Raw genomic sequence first — 20066 nt, 5'->3', positions numbered from 1 at the left:
ATGATACATTTCCTTCATTAAACAAAAACCTGAATGAAAGAGGTTTCGAGTTGGGGAACTAAACAAAACACTGCACTTTTTACAAAAAGGTACCGCAAGTACCAAGTGGGTCTTGGGTTTCTTTAATTTGGAAGAAGAACCCTTCAAGCCCACCAACTAACTATCAAAAATGTACACATACAACTGAGATCTTCATTCAAAAACAAAAGAACAGAACTGATGGTTTTGACTCTCTGGATTCACCCAACCAATTGAGCAAAGAAACTTCCACCTCCCTATATAGCCTCCCAGCCCAGCTGATTGTCATCAGCCATCAGGTGAGGAGAACATCACAGGTGCAGTCAATAGGTCCCGATGAGCAAGGACACATGTAACCTAGTTTCCATGGGAATCTATCCCTAACACATATGCAATTAATATTTAGACAGATGATGCATAGAAATCACAGCTTAGAAAATAAAAGCTTTTTATTTCAGCATTACATTTTTTAATACCACAAGTATACATAGAACATTTATCAACAAAATAGCATGCTTATCTTTTAATATACAAATAATCAAGGGGAAAATATTTTCTTATTAGGACGTTCCAAAGACATGGGAATGTGTCTTATAAACGCCTGAATACTTTACATACCCCAAAATGACATTTATACAGAAATATCCTCAATAATTCATTAAGGAAAAACAGAAAAAAACATAGATACAAAAGCAGACGAAAAGCAGATGATCTCTTTAGTGTTAAGAGCTTTTGACCTTACTGTAATAAAAGTAACCACATAGAGCATCAAAGATGAATTGTTGCTAGTCAGCATTATGAATCAGTAAGGTCAACAGAAGCTGTTATTTACAAGTCTTCCATGCATTTTACATGCAGTTTATATCTTCAAAATGCAAAATTAAAGTCACAATAACAGTGGATAGTCACAGTTTGCACAACATCACTGTTACAGTAACTCACTAAGCAATATTGTATGTACTGTTTGATTTACATGGCCACATTATGAAATACACAGATAGCGCACACTTGTGCTTCATAATGCTAGACTCATTTTATAAGCTATTTTAATAAATAAAATGTTTATGTAAAAAAAACAAAAAAACAACAACACTAGCCTACATAAACATTGAAGACGTTTATCTATCTGCGTCAACATGATCACATGCACATCCAGTGTGAGACACGTGTCATGGCATGTCCCCATTGTAGGCGAACTCCCCTTAGCCCACTCCACGTGAATTTTGACCAATGACAAAACTGTAGCAGTACAGAAAGGCTAAGAAACTAACCCGGCATCTCACGACTTTAAGAAACAAATGTTTTAAATTAAGATTTGTCAAGTAAAACAGATAGCTTCTTACGTGAAAATAACCGCAATCACGTTGCTAATTCTGTTTGCTGGCTAAAGGTCATTTCTATTATCTGTTAGCATTAGGCTAAAGTACAGCCTGGTCCATCTGCGAGAAATCTCAACCCCCTGGAGAATAAATGCACTTTCCACCACTTTGTACGACTGAACTGTAGATGTCAGGCATTGTAAATTTATTTGGAATTTTCTCTTTTTAAGCTCAGATGGCTTTCTTAAAAGGTAAAAAACCGACATCAGAATTTCAAGATATGGACACAGAGGACAGTTTGCAGAATTACCAGAGCCTAAATAAACAGATTCCTAACTGTTAGAATTGAGCCTTGACCGGCCTGTATTACATCCGAAAACTACCCAAGGCCGTGCTGGGTAAAAAGCCACTTCCATTGTAATGGCATTTTTCACATTTAAATGACCTGTTCATATCAATGAATAAAATACATAGCAACAAATCAAAGGTCATTGCATCAGATTTTTTTTATCTCTTCACCTTAAGTGAATGCATTCAATCTCCTCTGTCACAGGCATGGATGAAGTCCTCATATCCATCTCATCAACAGTCTTACGGGGAGCATACTTTGACCTCCAATGCAGCAACACAATCCTCTTTAAGTACTTCACAGTGTTGTTCTTGACGCTAACAAAACAGAAGGTATTAATCATGCTGTTGCTCATGGTAATGCACTCAATGATATAGAAAGCCACTAATGAGTTTTTCTGGCGAGAGATAAGCGTTGGGTGGAAATCTCGGAGGATAGTGAAGCCGTAGTACGGCGCCCAGCACAGAATGTACGCCGTCAAGATCATGATCAAGACCATCACCGTCTTGCGGCGACAACGCAGCCTCTTTCTTATCTGCTCAGTCGGGAAACCCGGGACGCTCTTGAACCAAAGCTCTCTGGAAATTTGGGCGTAGCACATTGCCATGACGATCACAGGGCCAACGAATTCCAAGGCAAAAACAAACAAGAAGTAGGAGCGGTAGTACGCCTGCTGGTCCACGGGCCAGATCTGAGCACAGAAGACTTTATGAGTGGTTGGATAGGAGCCGCTATGAGGGTACATGGTCTCAGAAGCAAAGTATGCAGAGGGTATGGAAATCAGAATGGGAACAATCCAGACCACTGTAATCAGGTAGTAGGCAGTTTGGTACTTCATACGAGGCCTCAGTGGATGGACTATAGCCATGTACCTGAAAGAAACACAAACATGTTGTGTTAACAACGCAAGGTTAACTCAGAGCTTTCAGAATGCCTGTTTTAGCAGTCTGAATCTTGTGTGAATTCGAAAATTGGAAGATTAAAGTTCAATATCAGTGCTCCATTAGTCAAAGTAAAGGATTTGTAACACCTGTTAACAATATCTTCACTGCATTTAAAAGGCAAGAGGATGTGAAGATTTTGGGGGTCACATGATGCACTCAGAGTGAGAGGATCATTTTTGCCTACCTCCTACCTCTAAGGCTGATTATAACTTATTTCTGACTGACTCTTTAGACCAGAGAACAGGTTCTCAAGGATTTCTGCTAGAAAGTCAAAATTTGACTCGTCAGACCTCTAGACAGTTTTCCACTTCAACTCATTCCATTTTAAATGATCTTGGACCCAGAGGAAGCAGCAGCGTATCAGGATCTGAATGATGTATGGTTTCCTCGTTTCATTGAGATGTCTGTTTTGAATGAGAGGATGAGGACCCCAAAGACCATACCCACTCACTGTTGGATTTTGGCCTTGTACCCTGCATACAGACATGTTTTAAGATGATCTGATGATCTTTTATTGATGTGATGGACTATATATGATGAAAATACATTCTTTACAATTTAACGTTGAGACATTTTTGAGACAAGTGTTCCAATATTTTCCAGCCCAGTGGTCTGTCATGGCGTTGCTAACCCCTCCCTATCCTTCCTTGAGAATGACTCGATCTCTCTCAGCTGCTTGTTTACTCAATCATGTTACTAACTTGCTGCCAACTTTAAAAAAAATGAAGCCTATAGATGCTGTTATTGTTATTCCATCACTCGTCCATGATCACTTCACGTGTTGAAAGCCAACACATGTTAAATTCTAATCACACAGCTTTCTTAGAACTTGTCTTTCTTTTCCATTGTTCAGTCAGGATTGCATTTATATGCATTTATATGCATGTTGTACTATTCAATTGCATTACACAGTTCATTACTCTGCTACAGAATTACCAAATATTTTTTAATAATAATACACTTTACATCACAATATGCAGCCTGTGTACTACATTCAAATACAGAGCACCATAGCCCGTTCCCTCTGCAACAGGGCCATGTGGATTCTCTGTAAGAAGCTGCCCGTCGTGAACACTAGACAGCTCACACATTGTCCGGGGAGGTATTGATTTAACTATGATTTAGAATTATCATTTTGTCGCACTAAAAATGAATCATCCAGCCTCATCAGCATTACTCATTACAAGGCATTTTAAGCCATCACCTGCCCAGGGACAACAGATGGAAAGGGGCAAGTTAACTAAATCTGGTACAAAGCATCTCTTCTCTTCTCAGACTAATGATGTTTTGTACACTGTCCCTGATTCAAATAAACTGATAAAATAAAAAACTAAAACTAGACGTCCTATGGATTCTGTGTGCACTCATGAACATGCAGTATGTAGGTGTATTATATGTTTATGTGTGCATTACAGTACAGTGTCACCAACTGAGACAAAATTCAGTTTGCTCTTAAAAAGGAAAGAGATGTTTTCAAAAGAAAGAAGGCAGCAGTAGAGCTTAGACCAACTCCTTCCTAAAAAACTATGGTAGTCTGAAACCTATTTTAATAAATTAGAACTGATTCCCTTTTGATTCAGAGAAGCGTGGCTCAGTACAATGTTAAAGCTAAAATACTAAACAGTGGTCACAAAGCCCTGTCTCCTCAGAATGATGCTCCTGTTTAATCAAGTTGGGCCAAGAAGAGAAAGATGATGCTGCTCTCTGGTGACCGGGGTTCACTTTAGGCCATTGTTTGGGCTTGTTAAGTTTAGGAAATGTATGTTTCAAATCAGGTGGAAAAGCCTTAATAAAAAGTTTCATTGCATTTTAGGTGCTTGGGGATGCTACTAGCTAGTAAAAAGCTACTTCACACTTGCAGAAAACCCCTGAAAAACTCCTGAAATTTGACGGAGGAGTTGTATGTGTGAACACAAACAGCCACATTTTTTATTCAGACTTCACCAGGAGTTTCTCCTGCCAGATCCCTAGTACTTTTTTCGCTGCAAGTCTGAGTGAGCTGATGTGAGAACGCAGCAGGACGGAGAATTCAGCTCGAGGGGGGAGTGACGTTTGTATACAGTGACTGCTGCACGGTGCATAGAGTGTGTGCAAGCGACCACTACGATCACCGTGCACGTAATTAAACGGCTGCATTACGTTTTCTGTTCGTCAGTATGTTGTTCACCGCTCTTTTGTTGATAGAGTGATTCAGTTGAACTACACGTAGCATTGACACAAAGACAAATATTCTCATTGGTTCAACATAAATAGAAGTGCTGCTGACGAGTCTGTGTCATACCAACACAAGTGCCAGAAATGTACAAGTTGTCTTGAAATGAAATCACAAATACAGCATTTGATCTTCAGTCTTTATATTAAGTAAAGAACACTGACTGAAAATACATGATAACCTGCTCAACTCATCGTGTTTGGCATATTTTAAAGTATATTTCAGCCTTTGTTAGAGCAGAATCAAATAGCAATGTGGTTGGCACAAATAGATGCAGTTTACCTGATGGACTCTTCATTAGATGATAACTTCCTGTTGCATACTGAACAGATTAAGAAGCCAACCGTTTTCTACTGAGCTTTCCAGGCTAATTGGCAATCAGAAACAAATTAAAGCTTAAACAGCATTTGAATTTTCCAACATATATAGCAGCTCCCAAATCGCAATTATATTATAGTTCCAGTTAACGCTGCACTAAATAAAGGCTTTGCAATATAGTGACCGTATCCACTCCATTGTGACTGTTAACGGGTATAAATCAATCAGGGAGACACTGACTAGAACTAACTTGATGAAAATTGTGGTGGTAGCTATTTTGCAACAGCTGTTGTGTTGCAAAAATTCAAATTTGGTTTGATATACAATCAATGTTAAGGAAGTAAAAGAGGTGCTTCATCTTATGTCTGCTTTGATTGAAAAAAACACCTACAGTATAAAACACTGCAGGAAATGACTGGATTGATGTAGACAGATTAGAGAGAGAAAAAAGTCAATTTTTGAACTGCCACATCAGTTGAAAATGGCAGCTGATTTGTCATGTGGTTTTGTGAGATTCTTTTATGAGGTGAGCACTGAGCGATAGAAACATGGAAGCTTTATTGATCCATGTCTCTGTATAGTGCTGGTAGATCCAAGAAGCAGTGGCTTGTAACTAATGACTGAAAGAGATATGAAAGAAAATAACAGACTCACCTGTCAACTGCAATGGCAAGCAATGCATTTGTGGACACATAGAGGGACACAGTACGGAGGTAGTTGACGGACGCACACAGCACCAATCCATGATCCCAGGAAAGCTGTTTCACCACGTAGTAGTCCACCAGGAACGGGCAGCACACCACCGCCACGATGAAGTCCGAGATGGCCAAGTTGGCGATGAGTAGGTTGGTGAGGTTTCTGAGTTTTTTGTAGCGTGTCAGCGTGGCAATGAATATGAAGTTTCCCAGTCCGCAGACGAGCACAATGCAGATGAGCACCACACCGATGACGATCGTGGCCACAAAGAAGGCCTGGCCCTGCGTGGTGTCTGGGATTTCCTCAGGAGGAATGCCATAGTCCATTTCATACATGTCCATGTAGTGATCCAGTTTGGCAGCTGGGAGACTCCCAGTAAAATTTACGTCCATGTGGCTAATGTTGGGGTCACCCATGTCTAAGCACACACTCTTATTTTGCTTACAAGGAATGAAGAAAATAATGATTTCAAAATATTATTTGTAAGATTGATGCCTTCTGGTTCATGATGGAAGCTGTTTGTGTGAAGATTAAACCTCAAACAGGTGGATTCTTCTTCACGCGCACCTAGAACACAGTTCTAATTTCAGCATTATTATGAAGGGTCGGGATTTATGTCAACAAGGTGTTCTAGAAACAAATTACATCATGTTGGCGCCCACGGTGTAATCTGATGTCATTTCTGTGATTTTTTCTGATGAAAAATGTTCGTAGGTTGGGTCAGTAAAATCGAAGAAAAAAAAAACTCAACGTAATTTATTAAGACCTTGTCACTTTGCAGCAAGCCTACGTCACAGACTAGGCTCAGTGTGGTGACAGGGCATTTAATTTGCTGCAAAAGAGCCACTTAAAGCCCCCTCTGTTTATGAAGCACAGAGAATCTGTAAAACCTTTCACAATGAAAAGCATGCATTTAATCAGACAAGATCAAGTGTACCTTCATTCAGAAACACAAGCAAAGAAATTGGCCTGCTTAACAAACATAGCACACACTCCTATAATATGAGAACGAGGGTGATGAATAATATGATCCCTGATCTCAGTAACTTGATTTTTTCAACCACTGATTATGTGTTCTTCTATAAGTAGAAACAATGACTGGAATTATTCCCCAACATTGTCAGTAATAGTCTGGTTTTCATGCAGTACCATGCAAATAAAGAAGTATAAATGAAAAGTATTTCTTCTGAACTATAAAAAAAAAAGTCTAAAATGCACACAAAGTTAATCTCTAAAAAGAGGGTGAATCCATTTTTCTGCTCATCTCGAATGAGATCAATGAGTCCAGTAATAGGCTACAATACAATATTTCACAACAAAACTTTAAAATCTGAGGCACTTACCAGCATACGTTTCAGAAGCTTTTTTTTCAGCTCAATAGGCTAATGATAAATTACTCAATAACTGTTAGCGGTGAAGACTGTGTGTTGCTCCATCTGCCTCCCTGAGCTGTGTGATCTGCTTTCACTCTGCTCCTCCTGAGCGCCTGGTAAAGAGAGGGAGGAAAGTTGCGTCTGCTTCTCCTCCATCTCAAGTATCCTAATCAATCGGCGACATGTGGGAGGCACCACGTCACATGTCTATCAATGTCTGCAAGGAAGACTGGATTGTGGGAAAGTCGCACACAGAACCCACTTGTGTGTACTTATTTTTTTTCTTATATTTTGATCATAATTGCTAAATTTCACATGCAAAAATATGAATTCACAGGTAAAAAAAAACATGCTTCATTGCATTCAGTAATGAGTTCAAACAATACATTCATTCGGTTAATTACTTAAAACTGTAACAGCTTGTAGTATGTTTGAAATACTTACATTAGTGTTAACAGTTTTTTTTTCCTTAAATCAAATGTATTTCATATGTTATTTCTTCTGTCTACATTCATTCATTTACTTTTTTCTACAATATCTTTTTGTACGCAGATTCATACGAAATTCATTCTTTCATGAATAAAGTAAAAAAAAAATGTGTACGACGGAGGATTATGGCCACCTTAAAAAACTTTTTTTATTTTATTTTCGAGATTAAACTCGTAAATTTACGAGAATAAAGAAGTAAATTTACAAGTTCGATACCAGCATGCGCAAAAATGATGAAAGTAGACAACTGCAGACAACTTCCTCCAAGTCAGTGTGGTTCTTTCTTCAGAAAAACCACAGTTTTTTTATTTTATGACAATGTGAAGATGATGATGTGCCAAAAGCATGTGTAGTTTCATATTTGCAAAAGTAAAGCCACAACACAATTGTGTCTGTTGCCTTGCACTTGTCTGCCTTGTTGAAGTGTCTCATGTGCAGAGACAGTTTGTGTTCATACATCATTTTACAGATAAACAAGTTCTTGCAAGTTGAAGTGAAAACTGCTCTTGAACTAATTGTCTTTTACCGACTACACAAGGAAGTAGCCTATTTCCTTATTAGTGAAACCTTTACTAAAGTATAACAAGATGCTCCATGTTTGTCATTTGAGAACAGGCTGCTGCTGCTCTTCTGATATAGACTAAAATAATGACTTTATTCATTTATTCTTTTAAGACTTTAAGAGTTCTACTTTCATAATTTTCACGCAGGCTGGTCTCAAACTTGTTAATTTACAAAATTATTTTTGTTAATCTCGAAATTTTTGTTAATCTCGAAATTTAAACAAAATCTAAAAATATTAACATAACCCTAATCCTCTGTCGTACATGTGGGTGGTTGGGAGGCGAAGGGTTAAAATAAAATTCACCAACTTAATGAACGTCCACAGTGATGTACATAAGGCTACACTGTAAAAACCACACTACACTACACTACACTGTAATAACATACAATTCTAAGTTAGTTACTTCAAGTCAATGAAAATGTTGTGTTAACTCAATATTATACGTTTATGTCACCTCAACTAATTGAAAGTTTTCCAAATTTGAAAGGTGATTCATATTAACTTAAAAATGACGAGCTCTGTCGAACCCTCCATCTGTTGTTAGTGCAACAGAGGGCCCAGCTGTTATTTGTGCTTATCTGCACATGGGATGGAACATTGTCACGAGGCTTGAGCACTTTAAAAAAAAGATGTGAAGCGCGGGTCCTCTACTACTTCATATGGGTGCATGTTGTTGCTGGTAGTGATGATGATGGTGACAATAATAATGATGTGAATGATGATGTTGTTGTGGAAGAATATAATAATCATTGCTATAACCTGACGTTACTTATTAATTCATTTTGAATTATTATAATAAAAATATAACAATTATTTAAAAAAATTGTGGATTGTTTTTCCTTTCCTCTTTCTTCCCAGTCTGATTTTCCCTCAGAAACACACAAGCACACACATTACCCCTTATGCTGTTCTTTTAACATTCTCCTGATGCCAGTCTGACTAGAGCTTGTGCAATTGTTTGTGTACATTGATTTTGTGATCTTGTAGGGGTGATATCTCTCTCTCTCTCTCTCTCTCTCTCTCTCTCTCTCTCTCTCTCTCTCTCTCTTTTATCACAGCTTCAAGTAAGAGCAGATAACTCACATGCACTGTCACGAACATACAGGAGATTTACCACCACCATCCTCGTCACTCTAAGGAAAACATGGAAGGAGAAATTACGGAAAGTTTGGTAGTTTTGAGCAAGTTATTTTAGTTAATAATCTAAGTTATTTAAGAAAAAAAAGCAGAAAAATATATTTGAGGCGGGCACATGTTGGTAGTAGTGTTGTTTTAACTTGATATACTGTAAAAGAAGCTCATCACGAGGCAGCATACTGCTCGCCCCTGTGGCGGGGTTCAGCCCTGGATCTTTGTGCTGGTGCTGACACAAGAAACCTGATGCTCTGAAATAATTTTCCTGCCAAATGGACTATTTTTTCCCCCTGAGCCTGGGGGCGAGGGAGAGCTCTCGCGCGAGATCTTTCCCTCTTTCCCTACCGTCAAAAGCCAGAAAAGAGCAGAAAAGAAAGCAGAAAACAGCAAATTACAAAAGCAAACATTGATATTTTATTCCAGATTTTGTGTGTACATTTTGCCCACAAAGGTGAAAAAAGACTAATGCAATCAAATAAACTTTGTTGCTAGTCTTTCACATATCCAAGACTCTAATCACCATTCAACTAATAACATAGCAGTCCTGAAAATAATTGAATGTTTGGTAGTTTTGAGCAAGTCAGAAGTTGTTTAACTTCACAGCAAAAAAATATAAATACATTTAAGGAGGGCACAAGGGTGAATGTTCCAGCAGTGGTGTTGTCTTTGTTGTCTTGATATACTGTAGAAGAAGCTCGTCACGAGGCAGGATACTGCTCTCCACTGTGGTTTGCCCCCCTCGGAGCCAAAGTGGCTGCATTCCCAATATGGTAAAAGGGGCGTGACATTTCCGAGAACCGTGCTGAGCGACTGACCAATTACGGCAGAGCCGACAGGCCGACCAATCAGATCAGACTTGGTACATGTGGGGACTCTGAACGTGGGCACTTCAGAGCCTTAGAGAGAGAGTCAGAAGCGAGCCGGTGCATGGAGTGGCAGTACATGAACACAGACACTTTTTTCGAACTTTTGCTATGGTGAACATACTTTAGTAGGTACATAGATTAAATATACGAACCCCAAAAAGGGCATAATATGACCTCTTTAAAATGCAGTCTGAAAAACATCAGTGATAAATGCATAAGACGGATGAGGCAGCAAAGATATATTCCAATACAGTTTAATTCATAATATACCACCACAAAGCATTATCTCTGTCTTAAAATAAAACTTGTAAACTAAAAGTGGTACTAAATATGGATAGAGAATATATCAACGTCCTAATTTGTGCCAATATAACTTATCCCATCCCCACACTGGCACTTATGACATTAGTGAAAGTAATGTACAATTACATAACAACTGAAAGTGAAAGTCTGCAGTCGTATTTCTTGTGCAGGTCCAGGAGATGGCGGAGGTGGGACACCAGGAACTTGAGATTCTCCAACCTCTTTGGAATCATAATTATCCTCCTTAAAAAGAACAAAATTAAAACAAAATTCAAATATAGGTCAGGGTAGGCTATAGGGCTGCACAAGTAAGTGCAGTTGCATCGTTATCCCAATGAAAGGATTTGTAACAATCACATCGCTATAGTCAGAATTGATTTTTATTTTATTTAAAATTTTATTTATGCAGACAAGCAATGCTTTCTCACTCAGCATGTGTACATTTTACTGTGATTGGTTCGGATCAGCCTGTAGACTATGTGGTTATATGTCAGTTGCATGCAAAGGCTGCACATTTAATCGCACTATCAGTCGAGCTCATCCAGAGCTCGACTGATAGTGCGATACAGGCTGTTTCTGTGTCTGACCCCGCCCCTCTCTGAAAGAGGATATGACTCTTTGTGTGGACTTTCTCGCTCCATGCCCAATTTTTTACTGTGAGAAGGCAGACTCGGAGGGCAGAACAAACACCTAGCTGCAGTAACCCCTGTAGATCAGGCAAAAGAAGAGGAGTTACTTTTCTAATAACTGGGGGTTTGTAGACAGACTAGGGACACATATTAGAGTAAGGAAATCATGGTAAAGTGTATTTTCCATAACATGTGACCTTTAAAGGAGCTATATGTAACTTTCAAAAATACTGCATTTGTAGTGACACCGCAGGCCGTTAGGCGAACTGCACCTGTAACCTGTTGCTAGCTCTCGCTGGCGTGCTCGTACGTACACGAACGAGCATCATCATCGGCCCCGAAACATCGGATATTTACCGACATAATGTTTACAGAGGATGTAAGTGGTCATACACATGTGAACGTCTGTGAAGGAGTCTGTATTTTATACAGGCAACACAGATAGACAGTGAACATCTACTTTTCAGTTAACCGTTAAAAAACTATTTATACATTTAAAAAGTTATATATTGGATCTTTACATTATAGACTAGACACCTGTATTTACATGGCCTACATGTGTATCCCATTTTGTGTCCTTTTTTAATCCAAAAGCATTGTTCAATTTAACCCTATAGAAAAGGAAAAAAAGACCAATTTGGAAGCTGTCTCACTAATGATGATTGTAAAACCATTTTTTTAATACAGTGCAAAATAAAGTTGAAATAAATGTGAATCAGAAAATATCTTTCTTCCCAGAATAACACATCAATACATTTTTTATTACAGTGTACAATAAGGCCGAGATAGACAGATAGACAGTCAGTCAGACACTTACCTCTAAATCCAGCTCAAATGTGATGGCAAACATTTCAGCCTCTTCAAACATGTGTTTGTGAAGAAGTCTGCCAAGTCTGGGAATCAAAGGGAAGTCAACTAAGTCAAAATAATAATACAAATATTTGACAAAATGGAAGAAACATAGAAATGCATCCAAATAAAGTTACGTACCTGTTTTCGGGAAAAGCCTCTGTCAAGCATCGGACAACGACAGAAGAAACAGGCTCTCTTCAACTATTGTTGAGAAACTAAAAAAAAAAACACACAAAAAAACTCAGGATATTTCCAGGAGGGGCTGAATGTGTGAACGCAAAGAGCCAAATTTTTTGTCTGATAACATGTGCTCGGTCACATGTTTTTTTTTGCATCTGCCTGTCAGTCGCTATTCTGCATACTATAGTGGAACCTGCCTGATAGTTTTGATTAGGAATATTTACGCCTGTATGCTTGACGTCCTCTCAAGGTTGATCTGACTCTTACACAGTTTATGCTAATGAGCCTCTTTAACTTTGGCACTTGACAAGATTGATTAATCCCATGTATAAATTCCATGTAATCCAATCCAAACAAAATGTGCCTATAAAGACACTTCACATTTAAAGCAGTTTATAGGCTTAGACTTTTACCATAAGCATGATTCCATTGGAATCTCTTCCAACTTCAATGCAAGAGGGGCATGTCTGCACTCGACTATATAAAAAGCTCCAGTTTATATCCGTATCTGGAGGAAAAGGGATATTAAAAAGAGAAACCCAAGGAGATAATAAACTTCTGCTCCGCAGGTATGTATCAACAGCAGATAAAAAACAAACTTTCTCATCCAAAACTCATTTTTTTATTGTCATCATTGACAGTTTCTTGGGGGTAAATACTGAAAAACTGCTGGAAGAGTTGATTTATTTTTTGCAATAAGTTGAATTTTCTTCAATTTTTTTGCCTGTTCTTCTTTTTTTTTGGCAGGTCTAAAATCAGCTGGAATCCCATAACTTCCAAACATTTGAACACGATACTTTTAAAAATATAGACACTTTAGACATTTAGACAATAGACTTTTTTTTTTAAATAATTCTTTGTTGAATGATTATTTGTAATTGAACATATCAATTGTAGCTTTAGACCTTCAATGTTGTGTTGCCTGAAGGGTGGTGAATGACAATCTTATATGATAGTGTTTCAGTCAGAGTTTCTCGTCTCAACTGAGACCTCATGTAATGTGGATATTAAAATGCATATATATTACATTCATACCTACATATTTCAAAATTGATTATTACCACTTCATCATCACTTCCAGGGTTGGAATCGTAAAACCTTTACTTAAGTGGGTATAAAGAAATAACCCTTGATTTTTGGTGCTGTAAGAAGTGTTTTTCTGTAGGTGCAGGTCGGGGGGGGGGGGGGGGACTGTTTGATATTCACAACGATCATCAACGGTCATTGACAGGGATTACAAAGTGGCTTTGGAGGAGAAATCAATGTCAGAGATGTTCAGGAAAATATATCTCTGATTGCAAACAAGCTTTTCATATGATTCACTAGGTTATTTCCCACCTTATCTTTCATGTAAATCAAGAAATCAGTGATTTGCGAGACTGGGTGTGTACTTTTTTAGCCAGGGTCCAATGTAAAGACAAAGCTGTAGGAAGATGTCAGCACCAAATCTCTGTGATCAACCATCCTGAACAGCAGATAAACCCACACAGACAGCAGCACTGATTACTTTTTAGGATCAATTCCTTATTGTGATGGAAGGCTAGTGCTGCAGTGCTTTCCTTTGCCTCAGACAATCATGTGTCAATAGCTGCCAAATGGCTTTTTGTGTTGTCTTGCACTGCAGTGAGTGCAAAGGGCAAATAGAGTCAATGCAGTTTGAATGTAATGAAAGGATCATCAAAACTACAGTTTGAATATAGTAACGGATTCTAAGAGGCACAAATTGACCTATCACCGCGTGCAGATGGAGGAAGAACAAACTAGGAGCGCCAACAGAGGGGATTGTGTTATACAGCACAGATCCTCTGAGTTTGGCAAATCAGCCGTCTCTATTAGAGCGACACACTTTGGGAACTCCATACCGGCTAAAATCAGAGAGTGCTGTAGCTTTGCTGAATTTAAATTTAAAATCAAATCATGGCTCAAATCAACTCAATCATGTCCTCATCACACATAAACACTTTTGCATGAACTATGTTTGATAATGTTGTAATGTATTGATACAGAATGTTATTATGGCTTTGTTGTTGTGCTGTATTGGAGATATACAGTATGTTGCCGTATAGCTGTGTTTTTTTTAGTGTAGTTTTTAAAGTCAAGTGCTCTTAGCCTATGATTGTTTTAATATAATGTATGAATTTCACTGTGGACTAGTGTAATGCCATTGTTCAGTGGTTGTGTACGGTCTTACTGTTGTGAAGATGTTGTTAGTGTATGTTTTGTTTCTTCACAGAGACGTTGTCTCTGTCTCCTGCCCAGGGACTACAGATGTAAATTAGCTTATAGTTAACTCTGGTACAGCTAATTGGCTGTACACTGTCCCTGTCAAATAAACAAATAAATAAAATAAAAATATAATGGACCCAGGATGAGAGCGAACTTGCTGTCTCTTTTAGAACTTGAACCACTGGCGGACTCGGGAAGTTTGAAGGGCAGGGGGTGAAAATAATTTTAAAAAAGGGCACCTGCTCTATGTGGTGGGGCACCAGCACAGAAAAAGTCGTCGTGCAATGTGGAGCCCAGGAAGAATTGCTGAGCTCTCAGGTACGGCTAATGTGGATCCTAACAAATAAATGTTCAAGACCCACTTAGTCCACCAGTGAATCTTGAACATATCTGCTCCCTTAGCTCAGAAGGGATGAGAGATGTGACTTTGCATGTTCCCTATTATTTTTTATCGCCCTCTAAATATACACGCTCGGACCTGTCACTGTAGCTCAGGAGGCAGGACCAGGGGGATAAACACTAGATGTTCATTTCCAACTCTGGACAGCTTTCTAATCTCACCAAGGCCTAAAAATTTACAGCCACTCGTAACCGATGAATATGAAGAGGGCAGTTAGAGACTGGCTTTCTCTCACTCGGCCATCAACAATATGCTCAAAACAAGACCTTTAATCTATGGCACCTGCATAAGGGTGGACAGATAGCTATATAGTTTATTGGTGACGATGTTTTGGAGAGTAAAGAAGCAGTGGAAAATAATCCATTTAAATATTTTGTTTATTTATGGGTGTTCAATGTATCACAAAGGCATTCTGTTATGTTCAAATGTCTGTTCATCCTGAGGGTGGCGCTCTTTTAAGCGCCACCTAATAATACATTTCTGCATTAATAGTCTGCCACGTAGTTACTGCTCTTCCACCAGGTGTTCACTTTTGTGTCTCTTGTTTCCTCTTCTTTTTTTCCGCCCATGTTCATTCCTTCTTTCTCTGCTTGAATGCTAATTGTATGGCAGCAACATATCAAACATCCAGCTGGATTTATTTGCTCCTAAAGGACACAGGGCTGCATGTCAGAGGTGACGGAAAGAAGGCAGTTATCAACAATAAATATATTCCAAAAATATATTTGATATGGTCTATAACAGTCTCAATAAGGGGAACAACATGTGATTGAATTAGACAATCAATAGTGGGACACTGAGTCAGTGTGCTTATGTTGCTGAAATGTCATGTGGAAATGAAGGTTAAGAGGTCAATCCACTATATATTTCTGGACAGACTTGTTAACTATGATTGCATTGTCTGTGGATCACTGATCCCTGTCTTCACCTGGAGAGTCACAGGCTCGGAGGAGGATGTTCTTTAGAGCCATCGCTCATTAATTTGAGGGAAAATAATTTGGCCGTTGTCTTGGTACTTTGGTGATCTTTTTGTGACACCATGTAACAACAAAAACATCACCCACTGACTGCATATAAAGATGGATGACACGCTTCACCTCCTCTCTTTGAACAAAAAAAGAAAGCCGTATAAACTGGTGACATCAGTCAGAGTCTGCCAATCAGGCAGAATCTTCATTGAAAGATTGCTCCTCTACTCTGATACAAAACAATAAAGGAGCAGTATTTGTCAACAGAGCTGTTAACCATGGAGTAATTTTATTTTTCTATAGCATCAAATTAATAAAAAATTTGATTTTATGGAGATACATTGTCATGACGAGAACTAACTATAATAGGACAAACAATGTTTGGAAAAAACATTATTTGACGTGTATTTGGATTTTATAGTGTCCCATCTGTTAACATGGAGTAAGCGGGAACAGTACAGGAGGAAAGAGTGGAGACACTAGGTTAACAAAGCTTAGCAGTCAACCACTGTGTCTAATTAATTAGCTGTTTGAAAAAGCTAGCTTAATGTTGTTTTCTCACAGAATGAGTTTCTCTATGTGGAAGTTGATGACACAAGAAGCTAGAAGAGCTTGCCCATGTGGTTTGTGGCACATACCACATACTTTAAAATAACTGAATTGGCTGTGTTGGTGTCCAGCAGAGAGCCCACAACCAGCAATTTCCCATAACTTTATGGCTTAACAGGAGAGTTATTTAAAAATTCACCTCCTGTCATGAATAGAGAAATGAGAGAGAAAGACCAAAACCTTTTGTGTTTATTTTTATGTTTATTTGACCAGCTAGTAACCATGTTTATTTTTGCGGTAAAAATTGATGTTTTGATATGGGACCTGATAGGGGTTTGTTAGTGTTTGGAGCCAGCCTCAAGTGGACACTCGAGGAACTGCAGTTGTTTTGTTTGCCATTCTGCTTTGGCTTCATTTTTTAACACAAGAGGTTGCTTGTTGATTTATAGCTTTTACTTAATATGTAAACAATTTTATTTCAAGCATTAACAGAATAATTTATATTAGCTTTATAAGAAATTCACACTTAATTTTTTTTTTTTAGATAAATGGCTTTATGGAACAGGAAGGGTATGAGACATTTTTATCTTAGACGTTGTCAGACAAAAGTGGAACAGAATTCTGAAAAAACTCAAATTTTTACATATTATATGTAATTAGTGACGGTTCACTGTTGTTGTTTTTTTTTAAATGTGCATCAAAGTTTTTTTTTGGTGGTCTATTTTTTATTACAGCAGCTTAACTGCCAGTCTGTTGAGCTATGGGGTCCCCGGCTTTGCTGAGGCCAAAATATGCTGATGAAAAGCCATGACAATGTTTTTCACTCAGCTGTTTTACAGACAACTTGCTGGATCTGTCCAGAGGGGCATGACTGAACTTACATCAGTATGCTGAGCGCAGGCTGCAGAGGCTCTCTTCCTCATTCCTCTATTACTCTCTTTTACGCTCATCGTCCCTTAATGTTTTTCTCAATGCAAGAGTAGAAATAGAAATACAAAAGGGAAACAAAGATAGAATGAGATGTCGACTTAATGTACCAGTAAAGGTTTCTCATTGATTAAAAAACATGAAATGCTGAGATATTTTAACTTCAGAGATGTTTTCCGAGCAAAACATAACCATTGCCACTTCTTTGGATTTGAATGGACTGTCCTGTTTGTCTTGTTTTAAGTTATAATGAAACTTGCAGACCACAGCTTTCTCGGCTCTGTTCCTCTTGTTTGATGTTTTTATGCCAAAACAAGAGCCAGACATGCTCTGTATTATTTGATTGTGTGTCAAAGTTTTCCATTTGGGCCTGATTGCATATCAAAAAATCTGTTTCTCTATTTTGTTCTTTTGTGTTGCCTATTGCTTTTGATCATAAACTGAACTATATCTAGTACCCACCTGTAGACTAACAACATTTTTCTCCACAGCAGTGCATCAACACTCAGTCATTTCTGACAGTGATCGTTCTCCACAGTCCATAAATGACCCTGCAGGAAATTTCCCCTCTGTCCTGCAGTGCCAATTTACAATATCAAACAGGGATCTAGAAAGCAGCTGACTAAGAACCAAAATAATGGTGTGTGACCACCCAGTGCTTTCGCAGGCTAACTGCTTGTTTGTTTGGGAGGTTCTGCTTTGTCATCAACAGCAGGGCTGTTCTAATCTCTGACACAAAGGCAACAATAAACCGTGGAAGGCCCCAGGTTCGCAGCGTGTGCGGCCACGTCCAGGGGGAGGTTTTGGGGGCTATTTCGCCAGCGGCCAGTGCTGTGCAGAGTTTAGTCTAGCATGAGACAGCCAAGGGTGAGCACCCAAGTTTTCACACATTAAAGGTGCTGCAGGGGACCGAGCACTCCAGGGGATACCACCAACCCAGAGGAGGGAAGCGTACCGCAATGTTCAAGACCAGCTACACGCGCGAGGTGCGCAAGGAAAAGTATGAGCGCTCAGATGTCTTTGAGGAGGAAACAGAGGACTCTGAAACCTCTGCAGGCATCTCAGCCATCCAGGGATGGGAGAGCCTTCAGGAGCTCAACAGCCGCTTTGCCCGCTACATCAACAGGGCCCGAGTCCTGGAGCAACGCAACGCCGTGTTCCGCAAGCAGCTTGAGACTTTGCAGCGGATGGAAGAGGCCAGTGGGCTTGAGGAGGCCTTCACAGAGCAGATTGAAGTCAACAGACTGCGAATTAGAGAACTGTTGTCTGAGCACGGCAAGCTGGAGAGAGAGCTGAAAGATGCATGCCGCATGCTGGACGAATTCACCAGCAAGTAAGAGAGTGGGCAGTGGATGGTCTTATCTGTGTGTCAATGGTCAATTGTCTTCTTCAGAGTGGTTGGTGTTGTAAAGAAATGTTGTCCGTTTTTAGAATAATTGATGAAGTGAACAAGGCAAAGAACTTTAACGCCAATAAAAAAATGGAGATGTGTTTTTTTTAACGAAGGACCTGCTAAAAAAAGATAATAGAGGAATTTTAAATTAATAGACAACCATACAAGAATGGGATGCAAACTGTAAAAAATATTTATGAATACTGTTACATTTTGTTGACAGTTTTTCGACATGATAAAATAAGACATAAAATATATTCAATACATGTACATTTTAAGTTACTTGGTCCCAAATCAGAGAACAAAAATTCCCCAAACTCCCACAAAATGATAAAATCTTTGAAAAATAGTTCTTTATTTGGGCGCAGATGGCCTAGCGGTTAGGTCGCTCCCCATTTAGGAGGCTATAGTCCTCCAAGCGGACAGTCCGGGTTCTATCTGGCCTGTGGCTCCTTTCCTGCTTGTCGTTCCCGACTCTCTCTCTCCACTGCTTCCTACTATATCAGACAAGGTAAAAAGCTAAAAAAAAAAAAAAAAAGAAAAAAAAGGGGGTTTTATTAATAATGCTCATGTAATTGTCAACAGCTTTGGGAAACATACACAATTAAACTGTAACATTTCCTGAGTTTTTTTGTTAGTGTGGATAATTCAGAGATAATGCTGTAACAATATAAAAAGATGGCAACTTTGTTTATTATCATGGAAATTTTAGAGAGGGAGAAAAAGGTTTACTTTGTTAATGAAGTTGAACCTATCTACAAACTCCACAAACACCGTATGATTATCAGCAGTCTGCAGGCCAAACTATATTAAAGACCAGTAGAATATCAACCACCTCTGATTAAATCAACAAGTAAAGAGAGCTGGATTTTTATTTTACACCGTGTATAGATTTTAGTTGACAGATCCAATACATTATAAACACAGAGCTGTGCGTGCACAGCAGAGGTTAATGTGAATATGTCAGGTTGCACTTCTTCTTGAATGAGCCCATAATCAAGATGTTTTATGTTCCAGATACAGAAATGAATGTGATTTCCAAGAACAGCTACGGGGAACACTGGAGCAGCTAAACAAGGTACAGCTTGGTGAAATGCACACACACATATGGAAAATCTGAGACATGGAAAACCCCGGTATGTGGAAAAAAAGATCAGATACAATTCATTTTTAACAAACACCTGATAACCTGATTGAGTTCAGTTTGGCGCTGAGGGACAATGAAGAGCTTTATCACATCATATAAATCGACAGTGTGTGACTGCAGTATGCTTTGTGATATTCAATACAATTCACGCTGTCCTTTTACCTGTGTTTTCTACTGGGTTCTCTGTTGTGTTCTCCTCTCCTCTCCTC

The 20066-nt window shown here is 38.8% G+C and overlaps 3 protein-coding genes across 3 annotated transcripts in view; 2 read left to right on the top strand and 1 right to left on the bottom strand.

Annotated features, from left to right (window-relative positions):
• Window positions 1-20066, top strand: part of gtpbp2a (GTP binding protein 2a) — a 432981-nt gene that overhangs the window by 337394 nt on the left and 75521 nt on the right. The gene's annotated exons all lie outside the window — the stretch shown is intronic.
• On the bottom strand, window positions 450-7424 carry prokr1b (prokineticin receptor 1b). The gene is made up of 3 exons (XM_061039893.1): window positions 7200-7424; window positions 5815-6423; window positions 450-2558 (listed from the first exon to the last, which is right to left on the bottom strand). The coding sequence occupies exons 2-3, from the start codon at window positions 6270-6272 to the stop codon at window positions 1853-1855; spliced, it is 1164 nt and encodes a 387-aa protein (XP_060895876.1). The 5' UTR covers window positions 6273-6423; window positions 7200-7424; the 3' UTR covers window positions 450-1852.
• LOC132975382 (filensin) overlaps window positions 18121-20066 on the top strand; it is a 10580-nt gene continuing 8634 nt past the window's right edge. The window contains exons 1-2 of the mRNA XM_061039891.1: window positions 18121-18650; window positions 19728-19788. Coding sequence (XP_060895874.1) covers window positions 18277-18650; window positions 19728-19788 — 435 coding nt within the window. The 5' untranslated portion in view covers window positions 18121-18276. The remainder of the gene's footprint in view (window positions 18651-19727; window positions 19789-20066) is intronic.

Source organism: Labrus mixtus, chromosome 6 (assembly GCF_963584025.1).
Source record: "Labrus mixtus chromosome 6, fLabMix1.1, whole genome shotgun sequence".
Taxonomy (NCBI): domain Eukaryota; kingdom Metazoa; phylum Chordata; class Actinopteri; order Labriformes; family Labridae; genus Labrus; species Labrus mixtus.
Note: the sequence above shows the minus strand (reverse complement) of the source record. Positions and strands in the feature narration are given on the sequence as shown.

Coding starts and splice junctions, on each gene's coding strand:
- prokr1b (XM_061039893.1), bottom strand. CDS start 6,272: ATGGGTGACCCCAACATTAGCCACATGGACGTAAATTTTACTGGGAGT. Junction 2,559..5,814: donor CTTGCCATTGCAGTTGACAG/GTGAGTCTGTTA, acceptor TGTTTCTTTCAG/GTACATGGCTATAGTCCATC.